We start from the raw sequence: 23,372 nt of genomic DNA, 5'->3' as shown, positions 1-23,372 counted from the left end.
ATAAATTATCTTACTGGGAGCCTGTTCCAGTTTGAAAATGGTACAATTGGTTTGTAAGTGAGGAGGGGTAGATATACAGTAACTACCTTATAAAAGTCAGTTGGATCAGTTATGTAGTTTTGTGTACTAAGATTTGATTTAATCTGAGTATTTTGGTAACATTTTGTAGCACAAGCTTCATTACTGTGGTTAATGCCCAGAACTCCAAAGTTTTCTTATAGCTGTCGGAAGCTGTTCTATTCTGTACTTGAGGCCTTAATGGAAAAGTGATATCTGAATACTACATAAACAATGTTTATTTTGGAAAATGCAAATAGTTCTATAAAAATGCTAAAGGTCAAGACCGGGGTGGATTTGTTTTAAATCACTAGTCAGTGGTGGCATGTCCCTGCTCCAGCTCCTATGCAGAGGCGCAGCCAGGTGGGTCTGTAAGCTGCTCCATCCGTGGGCACTGCCCTTGCAGCTCCCATTGGAGTGCCAGAAGAGGCCATTGGAGCGCATAAGAGCTGGAATGCGGTCATGCCACGGTGTCTGGGAGCCGTGTGGAGCAGCCCCCAACCCTGTGCCCTGGCTGGAGCACTGGAGCAGGGCCATGCCACGGTTTCTGGGAGCTGCGTGGTGCGGCCTCTGACCTAGCGCCCTGGCTGGAGCGCCAGAGTGGGGCCAAGCTGCGTGGTGCAGCCCCTGACCTCAGCGGGAGCTTGCGGGCCATAGTTTGCCTATCCCTGGGATAGATGGTGCTCAGTGAATGAGAAGTGTGGGTTTGGTTTTGGTTTTTTGTTTTTAAATACTTATGGCACACTACTCAAACCCTGCTCCTGAAGACAGAATTATTATAGTGATAAGCCAATAAGAAAAATTAATATCTGAGAGCTTCAAGTTTAATGAAGTTATTTTCACAATGCCCTGTGTGTGGTGGGGACGTTATTATCCCCATTTTACAGATGCAAAACTGAGGCACAAAGACTAGCTCAAAAGTATCCACTAACTTTGGGTGCTTAATTTGTGATGTCTAGATCCTTATTTTTGTTTCCAGAGTAACTAGCATTATATAGTACTTGGGCAAGTCAGACACCCAGAAAATGAATCTCTAACTAGTGCCATCTATGAGAAGTTTTAAGTGACTTGCTTAGCATCATGTAGGAATTGTCCAGCAGAGTCAGGGATAGAATCCAGGTCTCCAGGGTAGTATTCAGCTCCTTTATCTGTGAGGTCATAGTTTCTCTTCCTTTAGTCCCCTGCCTCGTTCACTATACACTTCTGCAGTAAATGAAGCAGGGGCCCTCCAGGCAAATCTCCTCTGATTCATCTCCAGAGCAGGATCATTCTTTGCCCGGGGGTGGGGAGAAGGGGAAGGGAGTATGTGATCATGTAATTAAAGACTGTATAATGATGAATACACACAAGAGGGCTGAATTAAGGTTGCATGGGTAACCTTAATTTTGGCATTTCCTAACTTTTGAGTGCTTGACTTTACAACTTTAATGTTCTCAAAATTCTTGTGTGTGATAGAATATGTAAAATCTTTGTACAGTACAGGAACTTATGCTAATTAGAGCCTTTAGGTAATGTTGGTATACCAACAATAAGTAATGGCAAGGAAATAATCATTGCTGCAAGATATTTGAGATCAAGAGCTCAGTTGGACTCTGTAAAGGATTAGACACTTATGGACAAAAACATCCTAGTTACAGTAAACAAAAAATACAGGAGAAATACAAATTCACATGCTTCATAGACCAGCCTTCTGTGGTTGTCTTATCATACATTAGCATTTTTTGTATTCATGATTCCCAGGGTACATAGTTTCACTTTTGGCAGCAGACATGTGGTGTTGACAAGACTTGTATTAAACAGGTATTAAGAGAGCCCCTTTCTGAGTAGTAAGTTTCAGAGTAGTAGCCCTATTAGTTTGTATTCGCAAAAAGAAAAGGAGTACTTGTGGCACCTAATAGCTCACCTTAAGTGATCATTCTCGTTACAGTGTGTATGGTAACACCCATTGTTTCATGTTCTCTATGTATATAAATCTCCCCACTGTATTTTCCACTGAATGCATCCGATGAAGTGAGCTGTAGCTCACGAAAGCTTATGCTCAAATAAATTGGTTAGTCTCTAAGGTGCCACAAGTACTCCTTTTTCTTTTTTCTGAGTAGTAGTAAAGATGCCTGAGCCGTGTCACTACCAGTAGTGGAATTGCAGCTGTTTGGGATTAAGGCTTTAGAAAATCCTAGTGTAGCTGCAGAGTAACTGTCCTCATTTTAGGAAGAAACATCCTCTTATTAGCAGGTTATTTCATAGTTGTCCAGATGATTTCTGGCACCTTACATTAAAGCATGTGGTACCAGCTACGGTTGAAGACAAACTATTGGAGTAGTAGAATGACTAATCTGACCTAATACAACATATCTTAGCTCTTGGCAAAATTCTTCTAGTCCTTTTATTTTCAGCAAGGGTCCTGGTGACTAGCAATCTCAGTGTTGGATCTTTTCTTAGCAGCAAAGGTGAGGGTGAGACAACATGCAGAACTGAATTTTTTTCTTTTGCATTCTTTCACCCTCCCCACCCCAAGCTTAGTGAGACTAATTGGTAAGGCTTCAGGTTTTTGAAGGATCTGTCGCTGTTCACCTTGAAGAAAGATTGCAAGTCATAAGCTGTACGTTGGTTATAGTGTGGGTGTAAGGCTAAGACAACAATCTTAGAAAAACTGTGTGGAACCACCACTGATTTTAATTGCTTGTTTGGACATTTAGGGCCCAATTCTCCAGTCTGTCAGGTTCCAGATCCCTTTGCACAGATAGCTAACGAATATGTGGTAGGGGCCTTGCTGCTAAGGGTAGAGACTTCCATTTCTTACTTATGGAACATTGGTAACAAGTGGATTTTTCACTGCGTGTACTCTTGCTCCTAAACCCAAAGATTTGCTTTACTATTATGTTGTTGCAATACTGTATACACTTACTAGGTTTATAAAAATTCTACAATTCATATATAATCTAACGTCAAAGGTCTCTTGGAATGTAAAAACGGCATCCAGTAACACAACACATCTTGTACCTGTGAGTCTAAGAATTGATGACATACTTTGTCAGGTTTAATAACAGCTGTGACATAATAGCTTTGTGTTTTGCATAGATGAAGTCAGTCCACACTACTTTAGGAGAGGTGGTATTTTTCCCCTGCCCCCCCAGAAAAAAACTGAAATACAACTTGCTGCTTGGGACCTTCAGCGCATCTGTCTCCCTCTTTATGAAATAAAAATAACATTACCTGTAAACAATTGATTTTTATCTCCACCTGTTAAATAGTTCCTTGACAGTCTATTTTTAGTGCTCTATAATATATGTGAGGGCTCCCCTGCTTGTATTTATGGTATCACTCTGGAAAGGGAACTGGAGTCAGTGTGATCAGGTGTTGGATCGTGTTTCTTTTAAATATAATCTTGAGGAATAGTAGCTGCAGTGAGTGGTAAAATTCCTGTAGGCGTCGCAGTAAAAGGCTATGCCTAGCTGTTTTAGTATCCGCTACTAAGGATGTAACCAGTTCTGTGGATTGTGATAAACATTATGCTCCTATATTTAGTCCATTAATACAAGCTGGTAATGTATAGTGAACACTAGTGTTGTACATCTGTCTAGAGCTAGAAAGACAGATTGTTTTGACATGTGAATGGAAACACTCCTCTTTAACTGTGGTATTTGTAAGCTATCCCTTATTTGTACTGCAATATAGCCTAGAGACCTCAGGCCCCCATCATGATAGAACCTATAGAAGAATACAAGAGAAATCTTGTCCTCAGCTAAGAAGCAATTTTGTGATCCAGATCTGAAATATTACATACTGTAGTTGTATACTTGAAGTATGTGTTGGTCATGAGTCCATGCAACTAGATAGCAACACACACAATGGCTCAGATAACTCTCTCCTTTCTTCCCCATCACCAACTTCCATCGGATGGAGAGGTTTTTTCCTACATAAATCTCTAATATAAGAAATGAGTGCTTTTTTTTATCCACTCAAGGTCTAAGATTAAGCTAGGATGAAAAGCCTTCAGATGTGTAGTCTAACTTCAGAAAGAAGATCTACATTCATGCACTCTGTAAGTTAGTAAAAAAAATTTTTAATCTAAAACAGGGAAAATAAACATGGGGAAATAGTTTTACTTTGTGTTATGACTGACTTCCTGAGGAAACTACAATCCATCGGTGATCTTCCTAAAACACCATCCTAGCCACTATGGATGTAGAAGACCTCTACACCAACATTCCACACAAAGATGGACTAAAAGCAGTCAGGAACAATATCCCCGATAATGTCATGGCAAACCTGAATTTTGTGACTTTGTCCTCATCCATAACTATTTCACATTTGGGGACAATGTATACCTTCAAATCAGCGGCACTGCTATGGGTACCCACATGGCCACACAGTATGCCAACATTTTTTATGGCTGACTTAGAACAACGCTTCCTCATCTGTCGTCCCGTAATGCCCCTACTCTATTTGCACTACATTGATGACATCTTCATCATCTGGACCCATGGAAAAGAAGCCCTTGAGGAATTCCACCATGATTTCAACAATTTCCATCCCACCATCAACCTCAGCCTGGACCAGTCCACACAAGAGATCCACTTCCTGAACACTGCAGTGCAAATAAGTGATGGTCACATAAATACTACCCTATACCAGAAACCTACTGACCGCTATACTTACCTATATGCCTCCAGCTTTCATCCAGACCAAACCACACAATCCATTGTCTACAGCCAAGCTCTATGATACAACCGCATTTGCTCCAACCCCTCAGACAGAGACAAACACCTACAAGGTCTCTATCAAGCATTCTTACAACTACAATACCCACCTGCTGAAGTGAAGAAACAGATTGACAGAGCCAGAAGAATACCCAGAAGTTACCTACTACAGGACAGGCCCAACAAAGAAAATAACAGAACGCCACTAGCCATCACCTTCAGCCCCCAACTAAAACCTCTCCAACGCATCGTCAAGGATCTACAACCTATCCTGAAGGATGACCCATCACTCTCACAGATCTTGGGAGACAGGCCAGTCCTTGCTTACAGACTGCCCCCAACCTGAAGCAAATACTCACCAGCAACCACACAACAAAAACGCTAACCCAGGAACCTATCTTTGCAACAAAGCCCGTTGCCAACTGTGTCCAAATATCTATTCCGGGAACACCATAGTAGGGCCTAATCACATCAGTCACACTATCAGAGGCTCGTTCACCTGCACATCTACCCATGTGATATATGCCATCATGTGCCAGCAATGCCCCCCTGCCATGTACATTGGCCAAACTGGATCGTCTCTACGTAAAAGAATAAATGGACACAAATCAGACATCAAGAATTATAACATTCAAAAACCAGTCGGAGAACACTTCAATCTCTCTGGTCGCTTTATTACAGACCTCAAAGTGGCAATTCTTCAACAAAAAACTTCAAAAACAGACTCCAACGAGATACTGCTGAATTGGAATTAATTTGCAAACTGGACACCATTAAATTAGGCTTGAGTAAAGACTGGGAGTGGATGTGTCATTACACAAAGTAAAACGATTTCCCCATGTTTCTCTCTTCCCTCCCCCCCCCCACTGTTCCTCACAAGTTCTTGTCAGCTGCTGGAAATGGCCCACCTTAATTATCATTACAAAAGGTTTTGTGTTTTTTTGTTCTCTCTCCTGCTGGTAATAGCTCACCTTACCAGCTCACTCTCTTTACAGTGTGTATGGTAACACCCGTTGTTTCATGTTCTCTGTGTATAGAAATCTCCCCACTGTATTTTCCACTGAATGCATTCAATGGAGTGAGCTGTAGCTCATGAAAGCTTATGCTCAGATAAATTTGTTAGTTTCTAAGGTGTCACAAATACCTTTTTCTTTTTTTAAATTATTTAGTGGACCTCTGCTAACCAAGCTGCTGTGTTAGGATTTATGTATAGTTCTATGTGCTGAAAACACACAAAGTGCTTCAATGTTAACAACAAATATTTAATTAGCCCTGCTATGGGCAAAGTTCTTTGTAATTAGCTACCTTATCTCCCAGTGTCACAGGAAATTCTAAACTCCAGTGATACAGAGCTAGAGATAATCCTTGATCCTATCCAGCTCCTTAACGTTTTCTGGATCTACGAGAAAGTCTGCTTATAACTGTAACTTTGTTTATACTCTTATTACTAACAGTAGTGGACCTGCATCAGTCATAGGGAATCACATTTACAAAAAGAAAAGGAGTACTTGTGGCACCTTAGAGACTAACCAATGGTAGCTCACGAAAGCTTATGCTCAAATAAATTGGTTAGTCTCTAAGGTGCCACAAGTCCTCCTTTTCTTTTTGCGAATACAGACTAACACGGCTGTTACTCTGCAACATAGATTTACATATCAAAAAAATCCTACTTACTGTAGACCAGGACTTTTTGTCCGCTTACCTTGACAGAACACTGTTTGACTGGCAACAGATTAACCATAGTTTTAAAACTATATAAGCCAAGTGTAGATGTGACTTCATTTATATCTACACAGTAATTTGGTTTATAAATAACACTATATTAAACACTAACAAAGGATCAGATGGGAATTCTAGTCTAACCCCATTTCAAGTACTCGCTTTCACCTTTCTCCACTGTGAGCCCAAATGCTGTTGACTTAGCCTTGCAGAAGAAAATTCAAGGAGTTAGTGGTAGGTTTGAGCAAAACAGTCAGCTGTTTACATTAGTATGGATAAAATACTTTTTACTGATGTGTTGTGGTTTGTTTGTTTTTTTTGTATTTGCATAAGGCAGGTGTTTGAAGTCTTAAACTTCAGACACATCTACCTCTCAGTAAAGAGTAGTCACGCCATTAAACTTTGGGAAATGAAGCTTAACTTTTGAAGTTATGCACAGTGGGTAACTTCACTTTCTAGTCTAGGTTTACATGTGTCTTCTCTCCTCCCCCCCCCACCCAAAACCAACAAAACACTGTGGGGGGGGGAGCTTGAAAAGTTTTTCTGACTTCTGTTAGGCAGAAGATTAAGCCTACTAGCAAGGGTGGAAACACGCCTGTTCCACAACTCCTTTCCCTTCCATTACCCCCAACCCACGTCCCATGCAATGTAAAAGAATTAAAACCAGTATGTGTTGTTACATGCTGCATTGACCACACTGTTGTTCAATCAACCATTCTCTTAAATCTCAGGTTTCAAAGTAGCAGCCATGTTAGTCTGTATTCGCAAAAAGAAAAGGAGTACTTGTGGCACCTTAGAGACTAACCAATTTATTTGAGCATAAGCTTTCATGAGCTACAGCTCACTTCATCGGATGCATCCAATGAAGTGAGCTGTAGCTCACGAAAGCTTATGCTCAAATAAATTGGTTAGTCTCTAAGGTGCTACAAGTACTCCTTTTCTTTTTTTCTCTTAATGCCCAAATGTCAAGGGAGGGAATTATGAATATATTTGAATTTCACTGGTATTAATATCTCATTTGGTTACTAATATTTGACCAGCTGTAGGATTGGTCAAATAACCCACTGTAATAATTGAAGTGTGACAAATACTGAAATGTTATCTAATATATGAGTAATGTTCAAACCTAATTAAGGCTGTAAAACAATTTTAAAAAATCACAATCATGAGATTAAAAAAAATAGTCACAATTAATTGCACTGTTAATAATAGAATACCAATTCAGCATAGAAACATGTCCTCTGGAATGGAAGCATGAAGAGGCATATGAATGTTTAGCATATATGGCATGTAAATCTCTTGTAGCACTGGATATAAGAGTACCATGCAAACACTTCTTCACTCTTTCAGGTGATACTGTAAATAAGAAGTAAGCAGCATTTAGGGATGTAAATATCAGATAAAGTTAACCAGTTAAACTATTAAAATTCTATCATTTAACCAGTAAACCATTAACTGAGGTTGCTCCAGCGGGTCAGGGCAGCAGTGGCTGGGGTCCCACTGGCAGGGCTGGGGTACAGCCAGCCTGCCACCGGGAGTTAAGGCCTGGTTAACAGTAAGCCTAACGCTTACTGGTTAAGCGTTTACATCCCTAGTAGCATTATCTCCCGTAAATGTAAACAAACTTATTTGTCCTAGCAATTAGCTGAACAAGATGTAGGACGGACTGGACTTGTAGGCTCTAAAGTTTTACATACAGTAACACCTTGCTTAACGTTGTAGTTATGTTCCTGAAAAATGCGACATTAAGCTAATCCAATTTCCCCATAAGAGTTAATGTAAATAGGGAGGATTAAGTTCCAGGGGAAAAAATTTTCACCAGACAAAAGACTTTCCCTGGAACCTAATCCTCCCTATTTATACACACACACACACACTAAGTTTTAAACAATTTAATACTGTACACGGCAATGATGATTGTGAAGCTTGGTTGAGATGGTGAAGTCAGAGGATGGGATATTTCCAGGGAATGCCTTACTGCTAAATGATGAACTAGCAATTAGCTGAGCCCTCAAGGGTTAACTCATTGTTGTAGCCGCACGCACTACAAGGCAGCACAAATGGAGGGAGGGGAGACTGTATGGCAGACAGAGTCACACACCATATGTGTGTGACAGATGCGCATTGCTGACCCCACTCTAAGTACACTGCCTTTTTAAGTAGATCAGCAAGCTGAGATGGCAGCTGCTGTCAGGAAGCTCCCTCCATCCTGAGCCCTGTTGTGTGTTCCCCCTGCTCTATGGAAGATAGGATAAGCAGTGTCCAAGAGCATGGGGGAGGGGGACACCCTGACATTAGCCCCCCTTTTTCTCCCCACCCCCGTACAGCAAGCAGGAAGCTCCCGGGAACAGCTCCAAGGCAGAGGGCAGGAGCAGCAGGTGGCAGTGGGGGAGGGACAGCTGAACTGCTGGCAATTGATAGCCTGCTGGGCGGCTGCTACACAGGGAACTTAGGGGAGCGGGAAGCTGATAGAGTGGCTGCCGGTCCACTCTGGTTCCAAGTCCCCACTAGCCTAGCTGCAACAGGCTGCTCTTCCTGTAAACAGTGGACAAAGCAAGCATTGTGCAACTTTAAACAAGCATGTTCCTTAATTGATCAGCAACGAAACAACATTAACTGGGACAACTTTAAGTGAGGAGTTGCTGTATTGTTTCCACTATTTAACCCCTTCTTCCTGTCCACACCTTCATTTGAGTGCCCCTTCCCATCAAATACCCTACATTTGCTGTGGGTCAGAAGCTTCCCAAGCATCTGCAGGATGAAATTGAATTGGTTCTTATCAATTTCAGTGTTACCCACAGAGATCTGAATAAACAGCAATAAAAACTAGCAGGAGTAGCCATTTTTCACTCTGCTGCAGCTTGCAGAATCTCCAGGATCGCTGCGGAGATGCTAGAACTGGCTGCATAGTTAGGACATCTGTGCATCAGATTAACTTCTGTGGTAGGAAGGTTTTCCTTGTAGCGTTAACATCTTAAACTTATTTTTCAAAATGAAAGTTCTGAATTTGGAAAAGCTAATAGCAGTTGTTTGGGGAAGTTTCCTACGTGTCCTAGATGAATTGATATCTGTACAGAAATACAGTAAATTATGTTCAGTTGCTGTTATTTTCTTTGAATGTTAAATGTCTGTAATTGTTTCCCTCACACCTAGCTGTACTCCTCTGGCATGCTGAGGTATTTTGTTTTGTAGTGTCAATTTGGTCACTGATGTGGCCAGTGCTTTACCACCACTACAATAAGGTACTAGCCTAAATAGATGCTTACTAGAGAATCCAGCATGAGTTTTAACATGCTGACTAGAGTTTGAGTCTTTAATTATTTCATTGCCTTGACCAAAAAGGATAAGTAAGAAAAAATTGAGCAAATGTGAAACTGGTTAAGATGAATGCCATGTTTAATGTTACAAACTGAGTGTGGCTGACAGACCAATAAGTAAACTTTTAAAAGGCCTCTTTTTTTTTTTTCTTTTATAAATTGAGTTCTTCTATTATGTTGTAGGCTTCATAGTTTTCAACTGTTTTGGAACTAGTTATTGAAGCAATTAGAATGTTTATATGGAAAACCAAAATGGGGTAAACGTGGTTTAGGGATATGACTAATCCCCTAATTGGATTACATTTGTAAACTGAATCTCAAAGAGACTAGGTTAGGAATTAAGGGATTCCAAGCCAAGCGTAAAGAGCTGTGATAGGTTCTACTGAAGATACCTTTCTGTTCTTGCCGTGGGCTTGATCAGGCTCAAACTAGACGTTGAGAAGCTTCCTTTTTTGTATGAGTAGAGAGAGAGCAGCACGCCATGGGAATTTCTGGGCTAAGAGAGTCCAAGTCTCCACTCCAGAGCCCAAGAAGATACATATTGGTGGAAAATCCATAGCAATTGATAACCAATCAGCCAATTTCAGTTGGGATGCTGTCACTAATGCCCTCATTTAATTTTATTTACAGTAGTGTGATCCCTGAAGTAAGAGCAGATTTGCTTGCAAATTTATACAAAGCTAACAGCTGCTCTGACTGGACAGCTAGACGTTTGCTGGGACTCTGGTAGAGAAGGCTAAGTGGGAAAACTAGACATTGTCTCTCTGCTGATTAAGTACTTAGATGGAATTTCTGCCTTTTCTGTGGAGACCCAGGCCTCTAAAGTGCAAAGGCGGGGCAGGGTTTCTGCCGCCTTCCTCCCTGAGTGGGACAGCTCCCAGAAAGCAGTGGCAGTATCTCAATAGCAAAACCCCCAGGTCTGGCACAGATGACTACATTGGCCTGGGATCAGCAAGCAGTGGCTCCCTTTCTCCCCTCCTCCACAGTAGGTTGAAACATGGTATCAAAGAGTTGCAAAGTTTCCCACCCAGTCACCAAAGTCCAAGTTCTCAGCCACGTTGTCTGGCTGCGGAGCAGCTGCGCACTGTTGCTGCAGTGGCAGAGAGCTACTGACAGGGATCCAGAGACAAGGTGAGCCTAGTAAGGGGCCCCTGAGCCCAACCCCTCCCTCCATTCCTACCAGCAGTGTAGGTCCATTGCAGCAAATGGACCGAGGACTCCCTTTGAATGTCCAGGGTTGGAGCCTGGTGCCCATCACATCTCCAGGCTACATGGAGGAATTTCACTTGAACAAAGCGTGAGACCCTGAGAAGCCCCCTTTTTGACCCAGTCCAGCACAAACCTCTTTTTCAGGAAAAGACAGCTGTGCAAAAGAGTAACCAGAAGAACCACCCACTCCCCTTCCCACCCCAGGAACTAGAAGTCTGAAGTTTCTTTCTCCTCAGGAGCTGGATCAAGGGGAGGCATAAGAAAGTAGTGTCCCAGATATTCAGACCCCTCTAGTTGCCCCAACATAAAACACTCCCAAAAAAAGACTCTAATCCCTTTCATCTTCTGAAGAGTCTGATACATGTGATTCCTCTTGTTGGCACATAGCAAAATCAGTTTCCTTCAAGCTGCATAATTTTGCAGTGTGTGGCAGGGCAAATAATCCTCAGCACCTGGTTTCCCTGCTCACCTCCATGGAGTATAATGGCAGATACAGTCTTCCAGAGAGAAGCTCACCTCCTGATGCCTTTGACTGTGTCTTCTGTTCTTTGACTATGTCCAAAGGTGTCTCATCTCCTGGTAAACAAATTTAGTCTCTCAGCAGTAGATCTATTTGCCTCCGATTGGAATCACGAAGTTTTAGCATTGTTCTCTTGCTGGTTGTTTCACAACCAAGGCAACAGATACCTTGTTGCAAAGATGACCAGAAAGTTCCTTTTATGCCTTTCCCCCACTTTTCCTCTCCAGAGTGATTCAGGAGAGAAAGTAGCACTGGTAATTCTGGTATCCCCAGTCTGGCCATGGAGGGCTTGATTCTCTGGTCTCCTTGACAAGGTATAAACATCTCCCATGTGCTTTCCAGTCAGAAGAGAGATGATCTTACAAGGGCTACTGGATAACAAAGTACAAGAGCATTTGTCTTTCTGACCCGTGTGGTGAATATGCACTGTGAGAGATCTGGATCAGAATCCAGACAGCCCAAGCCTAGCTGCCTGGTTCTTGAACAGAGCCTCTGAGGCCAAAGAGATTATTCAGTGTGCCAATATCCACAATTTTAGCTTCCAGAAATAAATATACTAATTCAGCATATTTATGGACCCTTTTGAGCTTTAAACCACTGATTCTAGGACAACAGTGTTGTCTCCCTCGTCTGCATCGACACCACATATTCTCAGATTTCTTCAAAATGTATTTAGATTTTTTTAGACCTGGCACTTCAGGCTCTGAGGTCAGGTTGCTGCTTTGTCTAGAATCCTTAGTACAGCAGATAAGTAGTGAATTTCATATTCCCCAGATGTCCAGCATTTTAGTACTTTTTCTTATGAGAGCAACATTTTCCCAATATGCATAAAAAGTTCTCTTACTGAATTTTACCTGGTGGTCTTAGTGCCATTAGAGACCCTCCATTTGAACCACTCATTAAGGTGTCTCATACTTTTTAACCATTAAAGTGGCCTTTTTTGATGATAGTCTTGTCTGAGCACAGGATAGCTGACTTTAGGAGCTCTGTCCAGCGCCGTTGTACTCCAAAGACAAATTTTGGTATTCTTTGGATGTCTGCAGATCTCTCAAAGTGCATATTCATCACACAGGTCAGGTCAGAAAAACACATGCTCTTATAATCCAGTGTCAAAGGGAAAGAGTTGGGGGTTTTTTTGGTTTGTTTGTGGGGGGGTTTTTTTTCCCCCAAGTGGCTCAGATGCTGCATCTCGGAAGCATACCATCCAAGTCAAAAAGCCTAATTCCGTTTTCCAGTATCAGAGCTCACTCCACTAGAGCTGTGGCAGCTTCCTGGGCAGAAATACCATTTGCCTCACACAAGAAAATCTGTAAAGCAGCTATCTGATCATCTGTTCATACCACCTTTTGAATTCTACAAGCTACACATCCAGTCATCGGATGCTGGTTTGGTAGATAGGTGCTCCTCACTGTAGTGTCACAAAAACTACCAGGAAAGGGTTATCCCCCTTAATATCTGCACATAACAGCTTAGGGTCCTCTTTGCCCCATCTGAGTGGACCCAGCTTTTAAATCCCTGTTTCTCCCATGTACTTCATTACAAGCAAGAATAGGGAAATTTATCTGTATCTTACCTAAAAACCTTTTTTCTTGGAGCATGGAGGTCCACACATCCTAACTACCCTGAATGGACTATTCATTGGAAAAGGATAGCAAATTATTAATTGGCATTCAGTTAGTTATTCACTGAAATCTTTGCTTTGCAGGAGACTTTTTCTGTTTAGTCTTAGTACTTAATTTTCCCCTGAGATATAGAGGAAAATTAGCTTTTCCTAGGCTATGGAAGTGTAGCCACTGGCAGTTTCTCAGAGGTGGAGACACACCTCTCCTGCCTCTGACAAGCTTGGTCGGTCTCCAAGGCTGCAGAGAGTAGAGTACCCAATATTATGAATCTGCAGGCTTCGTTACTCCAAGAAAGGAAATTTTCAGGTGAGACATAAATACATTTCCTATTGAGGAATAGTGCAGCTTGGCAGAGTTATAAAAGTTATAGACAGTGACTGTTTGCTGATTGCCCCTGGCTTTGTCTGCAGTTACTAACTTAGAATTTCACCAGTGGTAGCAATAGTGGCAGCAATAATGTAGATAGGACTTGGGGGAATTTTTTTTTTTTTTAAACTAAAATGTAACTCTCCAGAGAATGGCTGGGAGCGGCAGGAGCAGAGCAGCTCATGAGCCCATTACTACTTTAAGAGGAAAGAGGTGCTCGAAGGCCCAAGACTTCCTGTGTGTCCACAAGGGTAGTGGAGTCCTGCAAGGTAGGGGTGGGTGAGCATGAAGATATGCCACTGGAAACTAAATACAGAGCTTGTGGGGTGTGATGGCAAAGGTATTTTTCAGCTTGGTGGGCCAGTAGGCTTAGTGTTCAGACAAATAGTGTTGGGGAAGTTTTCAAACCTGATCTATCATTTGTAGGAAAGATAAGATTTGTGATGGCCTGTGCTTGTCCAAATCAGCATAGAAGATAAGAAAAATGAGTAGGATCTTATCTCCGAAGCTCTTAAAACACGTTCTTTCATGTCTAAAACTGGCCAGCAGGCCTGTGTTCATTTAAGACTTCCATGCTGTGTGAAATATTTTTATCTGGTATTGATAAAGGTAACACTACTAAACAAAAATGAGTGAATATCAAAACTGCTGTCCTCTGTTGCTTCAGTACAGCCCACATGCATTCTCTTTACTCCTTCAATAGGGACAGAGACTTTGGTTTTGTAATGCGTGGAGAAATGGTGTATTTTTTTTCTTTTCTTTTTCCCTTTACAGAAAGCCACAAAGAAAACAGACAAACCTAGGCTGGAGGAGAAAGATGACCTAGATGTAACAGAACTCAGTAATGAAGACCTTCAAGAGCAACTTTTAAAATATGGAGTGACCCCTGGTCCAATTTTAGGTAGGTAAAAGATATCAAATTCTACTGATTTACTTTGTATAATTACATACAAATATTGCGTCACATAAGTAATGTATGGTCTGTGCTGCAGAGCTTACAGTGTAAAGAGCTAATACACTGTGAGAAGTATGATTTTTAAGTAAAATAAAAATACAATACACTTCTGGTTCTTTAATTGAAGGTAATTGCAACAATCATTGCTAGAGAGGGTTTGTATTCCAAACAGGTAATTTAACTTACAAATATCCATACATGTGAAATTAAACAATTTACATTAATGAGAAGACTAACTGTACAACCTTAGAATTAGTGGATTGATTTTAAATAAGCAATTAGCATACATTGATTTAAATCTATTTTAATCTTATTTTGCTTTTGTCCTTCAGTTACTTCCCTAAAAAGAGGCTAATTGTTTGTAATCATTAAAACATGCTCTAGAGGCCTATTCAAAAAAATGGACAATGGTTAGGCTTCTGGTGTGCTGCCTCTTTTGCTGACCGCTATTGTCTCATTTCCTTGTATTTCCTGGTCAGACTCTGTATCCATCTTTGTGACTGATTTGATTAATTATTTACTTGTGACTTGTGTCAAGCTCTGTTTGGATGAAAACTGAAATGCAAATAAAAATGCACAAAACCACAGTATTTACTTATTTTGTTTAAAAATAAAGTTACCTTAAATGTGCTGGATACACAAGGTACAATAAGTTTATCAAAACGTATCTTACATTTAAAACTAACTGACTTATTAAACAAAGTATTGTCTGTAGTTAGTGAACTGATTTGTTTCTGGTCATCAGATCCTTCCAAGATTTTTAGAATTGTAGATCTCATCTTTCCCACCTAGTTCATGTTTCTAGTTTGGAAGAGGAAGATAAACTTTCCTGCTGTTTCAATTCCATTAATTTGTCAGCTTTGAAGTAGTAATTGAACTGAATAAACTGAAATGAGGAGAATGTGCAGAAGAGGCTACTGCTGTCAGAAGATAGTTTAGTACTTCAACAAACTCTGGTTCCAAGTGCTTAGCCAGTGACTTCCACCAGGTCAGTCGTTTGACTACCTTGAAAACTTCAGCCTCAAACATATACTGCATAATCATTTATCTAATGTCCATTATGTTAATAGATTATAGTAAGTTTAGGCCTAAACATAGGTTGTCATACCTTCAAATTTAATTTTAAATAGACTTATTTTTATAAAAATATTTAAATCTACCTGATTTTTAAAAATCACTTTCATCTACTTTGTTCAGAACACATTTTTTCTGTAGTCTGAACAAATACAATTCATGGAGTAGATTTGAGAAACTGGACATTAGATCTCCATATATCCAATAATTCATATACCTTTCTTTGGCTCATGGCTTTCATAGGTCACTTGCACAGGAGAGAATTTGCATTGCTCAGCAAGCTGACGAAGAAAACATGATGCACAGTAATGTTAGGGAGCTGTTGGGAAAGCAGAGGTGGGAACTCAAATATAAGCTCTTTCACACTGCAATTCCTTGTTATAACTTTGTTTTTGTTTTTTCTTCCCTCTCCCCGAAAAATCCCTTTGAGTATGCCTCCCCAAGACTAGTCATCACAGTGAGATGAAGGTGCCAGTAGTCTCTGTAAAACACCAAAGATTGGACTTTCCTACTCTAAACTGCTTGCTATAGGAAGACTCCTTTCCCAATTGAAATAGGTTCAAACATCTAAATTGCTGGTGTAGGTATATACTTAGCCTGTTTTGCATCCTCTGCAGCAGAGCTCTAATGGAACTGTTAGCTACAGAGATATGTTATCAACACTGCCTATCTAAAATTTTTCTGTGCTGACTTTCTGTCCCAAAGTATGCATCAACAGCCAGTGCAAAAACTTACATAAAACCCTTAAAGTAACACTGGAGGAAGAGCCACCTGCAAAATCCAAATGCTTAACCTATAATTGGGAAGATTCCTTAATTTGAATCGGAACAGACCTGGTGACCTACCAAAAATGGATCACACTGTCTTGAGAAAGACACTGCCACTCCCGCTGAAGGAAAACTTGGTAGGCCCATGGTTGAGTAGAAACAAAGCATCATCAGCTACTTTCAGGGCTTTGCCAGCCTCCATGGGCTTTGCATGAGTAGCTCTGATGTGGAAGAGATGCACTAGACCTCATACATCTTCAGGCTATAAAATTTTTGTGGGTAGAAAGTCCACTTTGAAAGATCTCTGTAGTTACAATAACATCAGATGCATCTTTAGATATCCTGTGTTTCGTAGCTGGAATAATGGACTAGAGTGTTGTCTTATATTTATACTATACCTAGTGGAAGTGGACATCCAGGCCAAACAGTTGGCACCACTAAGTATTAAGTGGGAAAGCTCTCTGAACAAGAAGTTGGGAAGGGCCTCGTGTCTGAATCAGTACAAGAAGAATACAATCCATACTCAAAATCCTATAGATCCAGTAGCTCTAAAGTTTCTTAGCAAGCAAATGCAAGAGAACTAATGCAACAAGGGTAAATAGATTAGCGAGCATCATATGAGTTTGCCCTGAAATTCCTTGAAGCAGACAGAATGATTTGCTAGTACATTTCTGTTTGCAGAAAGCTGGATGCTTACGACATTAGATGAATGACTTCTGGATATAGCCCAGAAGGAATAAGAGAGATTGATCAAAATTCTCAAATGCAGATTTAAACTTCAAACAACCCATAAAAGAAAGTGAGTAGGAAGGAAGTAATGCTACTTTTAGATACTCCTATTAGAAACTCTTTTCTTGCTTGTTAATCTTGGTTCACAATTGACCGTGTGGGAAGAGAGAAGTAATTTATCTGAATTACTTTTAGCAACCCTCTGAGAGGCCGAGACTGATGTACACCCTAGTAGCCATCTCCCAGAGATTGTTTTCTCACCCATAGACCTAAAGGAGATATGCCTTTCATACCTATCTGAACGGCTTGCAGGAGCTTCCTTCATTAAACAGCATTTGTCTATCTAGCCACATCTCTTTGAGTACTTTCATAGAAGTACTGATATTTCTGATAGTGGCACCTGATGGGAAATGATTTATCTGTCCCTCTTATAGGAAGTTGTTTAATTAGGGTCCCCTCCTGAAGCTAGCCAATAGCTGCCAACTGTGTACAGACCAGATCCTGGAAACGCTGAAAACTGCTATTTAGGAAGTCCATGGTTCCTTTGATTATTGTGCCTCTGGGGGATGATTTTGTTTATGGATACCTAGCAATAGGTCAAATTCCTTTTGATACTTTCTCCTCTTGTGCCTTGGATGTCAGGCATTTGCCCGAGTGGCATTCTTTACTTCCAATGACTAATTCTGGGGGCAGAACCAGACCTGTGAGCAAGCTGAAGACTGACAGGCAGATCTGTGTGTCCTGCTAATTGAAGAAAAGATATTCTTAGTTCAGCATTGATACATCTTCCTTTTAACCCACCAACAACTAAACAATGAAACTAACTTGTCACTTGCATGATTGATTGGGGAAGGGATACTTATGGCTCAAGCAAAGATCCAGCATGCTCTCTTCATATTCTAGCATGTCTCAAGGAATCCAGATTTAGATAAAACAGGTGAGTAGAATGCTCTAACTTCAAAAAATATAAAAATAAAAAATTAAAAAAAAAAATAAGCAGGCATATCCTGTTGAGTAGCTTCTTACTTTCTAAACCTGTTTGGCCAAACAGACAGAGGCAAATTGTAACAGAAGTAGCCAGTAAGACCGCCACGGGTCTGTAAACCAGGAAGGTCCAACACTGGAGTCAAGTAAAGGTGCACAGTCTCTCAATTCTTTGAGTATATTTTTTTTGCCTTGTTACAGCTACTACAAGAAAGATCTATGAGAAGAAATTGCAGAAACTGAAGGAACAAGGCCCAGCGTTGGGATCTTCGACACCTCTACCAACAGTTTCTTCATCAGCTGAGAACACCAAACAGAATGGAAATAATGATTCTGACCAGTACAGTGACAACGAAGAAGGTAAAACTAAAGTGGAAACTCTAAATATAAATTGCTTGAGTTAAGAATGGTAGTTGTAATTGTACCTACATGAGGGAACTTATGAGCAAGAACAAAACATAGCATTCTTTCACACTAGTGATGTGTTTGGAGACAGAATTAACTTTTCTCAAAATTGGGATTGGCTCAGAACTTGAGCTCACCAATATTGACCACTGTATCATGGTTTAGACAAAACTTGCTGCATGGAGCAGGTCAGAGTTTGGACATGCAAGTGGGCTGATGAAAGCTAGGGAGCGGAGTTGCTGGCTCTTTCCTCTTTGGGAAGTTATCAAGCCTGGCAACAGAGTAGCCAGGGACTACTCCTTTTAAGAGTATTAGCTGTGAACACAGTATCTCAGACACCTCTTCATGAGGGAGGAGGAGAGCCAGAATATAGAAGAGCTGGCACTGTTACTTTCTGTGGATAAGGTGAGCTAGGAATCTAAGCAAGCCAGATACCACATCTGCTTAACCGCAGGAGTAGGAGGGGGACAACCAGACTCAGCCTGTGTGTTGATCGGTGGAGGAGGAGGAAAAGAGAGATTTGTCAGAGGAAAGTGTGCAAACCTTTAACTGTGCGAGGAGAACTAACCACTGGAATAAATTACCAAGAGAGAGGGTAAATTCTCCATCACTGAGGGTATCTAAAAGATACTGATTTTTTGTAAAAGATGATCTGGTTCCACCATACGTTGTTAGGCTCAGTGCTGGAATTACTGAAATGCAGGAGGTTAAAAGTGATGATCTGAATGGTCTCATCTAGTCTTGAAATCTGTGGGGACAGGAGAGCAGGAAAAGATAAGGGAGGTGGTAGGAAAAATGCAATGTACAGAGAGGGTGTTTTGTTTCCCCCCCCCTTAAGCCTGGTAAAAACATGCTTTCTCTTAGAGTTGATGGGTGGAAAAACCCCACAAAGGTTAAAGACAAATATTAGTTATGTGATTTGTCAAGTATATTTATTCCTCAGATATAAAAAGACACACGTTGTCCAAAATGAAGGGATTGCCGTTCTTTAAGTAGAATACAATAATAGCTTTCTAGCTATTAACTAGTTCAGGGATCGGCAACCTTTGGCCCGCGGCCCACCAGGGTAAGCCCTCTGGCAGGCCGGGCCGGTTTGTTTACCTGCCGCATCCGCAGGTTTGGCCAGTCGCAGCTCCAAATGGCCGCGGGTTGCCGTTTCAGGACAATGGGGGCTGCGGGAAGTGGTGTGGGCCAAGGGATATGCTGACCGCTGCTTCCCGCATGCCCCATTGGCCTGGAACGGCAAACCGCGGCCAGTGGGAGCTGCGATCGGCTGAAACTACAGACGCGGCAGGTAAACAAACCAGTCTGGCCTGCCAGGGGGCTTACCCTGGCAGGCCGTGGGCTAAAAGTTGCCAATCCCTGAACTAGTTGATACTTATTGCTTTTCAGTTCTAGCTCTCGGAGCACTTTACGAACAAAGGTAAGTCTAATATACCCATCTTATACTTGGGGAAACGGGTCACATTACCAGTCAGCTGCAAAGCCAGGAATAGAATGCACATCTCTGAACTCCTGGACAGCGTTCCCACCCCACCTCATCGCCCACTTTTGTATCTAGCCTTGGATAGATACACACTGATAGAAGTACTTTTTGTTTTTTACAGCACCTAACCCAGGGGTCCCCAAAGCGGCGCCTGTCGGGGCAGTGATGGGCGCCCGCCGGGGCAGTGGCGGGAATAGGAATGTGCTATTCTCACAGAAAGGTTGGGGACCACTGACCTAACCTATTAGTCTTGCCAGAACAGTACAGACATGCTAAAAATATTTATACTGACGTTGTTGGACAGGGAAGCAGGTGGTCTCTCTAATTCTGAGTTCTATCCGTTCAATTTAAATGATCTTCTGTGGATCTCCCACAGTTTTTCTATCACTTTGATCCAATGAATTGTCATGATTTTACAAGCATAGGTTTAGGATAGAAAATTTGGATCTTCGATTTTAAGGCCTTAAAAGAAGAAAGGAACAGCTCTTTTTTTTTTTTTTCTGTGAATTCTTCCTGTTCTGGGCTCAACTTATGACCTTTTTATATTTGTAATCTGCTATCAAGCTAAACTTCTGTCAGCATCTCAGTCGTAGTGTCACTGTCACTTCTCCAACATTATCTTCACTTGTTTATGTAAATTCAGGACCTCTGGTAGAATCCTGTTGTAAAATGTATGCTATGCTTTAGATCAAAGTCCTCAAGATCAGTGCAAGCTTCAGTTTGCTTACGTCAACTGGATACAGATGTAGTGATTACATCTGAAACTCCCAGAAAAATTGTCACTAGAAAGTTGTGGCATCCATCGTCCCTTCTCGTTCAACCAAACCTGAACCTGATGAGGGCTGTGAAAGAATTTATGAAGTTCTTGTATTCTTGGGATTTGCATAGATCTCTTTAGTTTGCTGCTTAACCCTTGATAATATTAAATTTCAGAAGAATTTAGTTCTCACTGCTTCATTTAGTTGAATAGTTTTCTACCACCTCAACTTAAGGTTTTTTGAGTCCGTAATTTATGCACTGTTTTGGAATCACTACTAACCTGGGTACAATTAGAGTGGAGTCTTACTTTGCTAGAATCTCACCTGTAATAAAATCTTTCTGTAGAAAGCTTGCTACCTCATAGTATTTCTTTCCATCTTCACTGTTGACTTCACTGGGTGGGTGGTTTCTTCTTCTAACATTCATATAACCTCACTTTTTTTCTAGGGAGATATAAAGCCGTAACTTCAACCTGCTTTTTTTAAAAAAAAAAAAAAAAAAAAAAAAAAAAAGGCATAAACATAGATACTGCTTAGCTCATATGTGTTCATCAGCAATATTAATGTTGCCTTCAGTCTTGTCCTCTCCCTACCACTGCTAAACACCTCTGTCAGCACAGGAGGATAGTCTCCTTGCTTTAACAATGCAGGTGGATGGCATTGGTAATTAGGTTACCTTTCAATAATTTGGCCTGGTAACTGTAGAAATAGGCGCGCACCTCTTCACTCATCATTCTATCATCTTGTACAGTTGTACACTCTTTATCAATAAGGGAACATCCGTAAACACTTGAGCACTTTGGAGGTCATTGGACTTTGTCCTGAACCATTTCATGATTTATGTCCTTGAGGGCAGCATTAATTACAAAAGCTTCAACACACAAGCAGACTGGTGTATTTTCTGGGTTGCGGTTATGGGGGTTTGGAGCCTAAACTCTGCAGACCAAAATCTTCCAATGGATTTTCAATGACTGGGCAAGCAGCCTGCCTAAACTGATTTGTGGTTGACGAACAATGCTTTTCTTCAGGATTGTGACTTCTAAGGTAGGGGTTCTGAGGACAAATTTTTTTAGTGGCCTCAGAGTGTGGCCACCAATTCTTGCTGGTGGCTACACTCTCTCATTTTAATTAATTAGCTTGAGGAAAAACAAATAAATATGCACATATACATCAATGATTTAAATACCAAATCATAGTAATTTATTTATTGCTAGCTAGTAAGTCTGTGAAATGTATGTTTAATACCACAAGTATTCTGTTTCACAGTAGATTTAATTTGTCCCCAGGCTTAGCAGGACTGAGTAAGCCCTGGATGGGGGGCCAGGGAAGGTAGCAGGAGGCCAGAGCCTGCCACCACAGGGCTGAAGCCCAAAGCCTGAGCCCCACTGCCCCTGGGAAGGTGGGGAACTCACTGGCTGCCAACTCCTCCAGCGTTGTGCTCCAGGTGTCTCCAGAGGAGGGCAGCCCCTACCCCCTGCTGGCAGCCCCAGCAACAAAGGTGGTGCATCCAGGACCAAGGGGGGGGGGGCTGCTATTTTGCCTGCTCCACCCCTCCCCCCATCACAGCCCAGGAGACTGTGGCCACAAAAAAAGCCCTTAGTGGCTGCATTTGAGAAACACTGCTTTTAGGTATGCTTTCCTTCCTTTTGTCCTCTGCTCAGTCAGTTCTCAAAGGTCAGACGCAGTGAAATCTTCCTATTGTAGTGCTGCTTAATGTCAAGACTAGTGACACTCCCTCCAGTCAGTTGGTGGAACAAAAATCCTGTATGGAAACTTTTCTGCCCAGAACTCCTGCATTAGAGATCAGTTCCCTTTATACAACTAAAACGGACTTCTCAAGTGGAAGGATGGGTTTACAACAGAGTACTTTCACTGCAGTTTGTAAGCAGTATGCCCCTCTGTGGATGGATAACTTTTTTTTTTTAAATAGCTTTCATTCATTGTGAAAAACCCTGTCATGTTTATTGCAATAGGTGTTAGGGCTTGTCCACACTTGAAAACTAATGTGGATTAAGGTAGGGTGTAAATTTTATAGAGCTTTTCCTTAATAACTACGTGTGTACACTTTTACTGGTCTAACCAAAGTAATGACCAACTGGGAAAGGTGGGTTGTAGGACCAAATGAAATCACCTACTGGTATCTCTACTCATTGGGTATGTCTACGCTACGAAATTAGGTCAATTTTATAGAAGTTGATTTTTAGAAATCTGCTTTATACAGTCAATTGCGTATGTCCACACTAAGCGCGTTAAGTCAGCAGAGTGTGTCCTCACTACCATGGCTAGCATCGACTTATGGAGCAGTGCACTCTGGGTAGCTAACCTACAGTTCCCGCAGTCTCTGCCACCCATTGGAATTCTGGGTTACGCTCCCAATGTCTGATGGGGGAAAAACATTGTCGCGGGTGGTTTTGGGTACATGTCATCAGTCGTCCCTCCCTTCGTGAAAGCAACAGCAGACAATCGTTTTGCGCCTTTTTTCCATGCAGACGCCATACCTCGGCAAGCATGGAGCCCGCTCAGCTCACGGTCACTGCTGCTGTTGTGTCCTGGGTGTTGCCGTCAGCAGATGGTGCAGTACGACTGCTAACCGTCGTCATCCACCTCTTCTGCTGCAACTCTGCTCTCCTGGTGCTATGCATCCACCTCGCAGGTCCTCTCTTTGTTCTGTATAAATATCTATTCTCGTGGCATCCATCATCAT

At 41.5% G+C, this 23,372-nt stretch overlaps 1 protein-coding gene across 11 annotated transcripts in view; it reads left to right on the top strand.

The window, feature by feature from the left end:
* TMPO (thymopoietin) overlaps nucleotides 1-23,372 on the top strand; it is a 44,640-nt gene that overhangs the window by 2,468 nt on the left and 18,800 nt on the right. For all 11 annotated transcript variants that reach the window (XM_073327462.2, XM_073327461.2, XM_073327471.2 and 8 more), the window contains exons 2-3: nucleotides 14,285-14,411; nucleotides 18,221-18,379. In XM_073327462.2, coding sequence (XP_073183563.1) covers nucleotides 14,285-14,411; nucleotides 18,221-18,379 — 286 coding nt within the window. The remainder of the gene's footprint in view (nucleotides 1-14,284; nucleotides 14,412-18,220; nucleotides 18,380-23,372) is intronic.

The sequence above is a fragment of the Lepidochelys kempii genome, chromosome 1 (assembly GCF_965140285.1).
Source record: "Lepidochelys kempii isolate rLepKem1 chromosome 1, rLepKem1.hap1, whole genome shotgun sequence".
Classification (NCBI taxonomy): domain Eukaryota; kingdom Metazoa; phylum Chordata; order Testudines; family Cheloniidae; genus Lepidochelys; species Lepidochelys kempii.
This window is presented reverse-complemented; position numbering and strand designations above follow the sequence as displayed.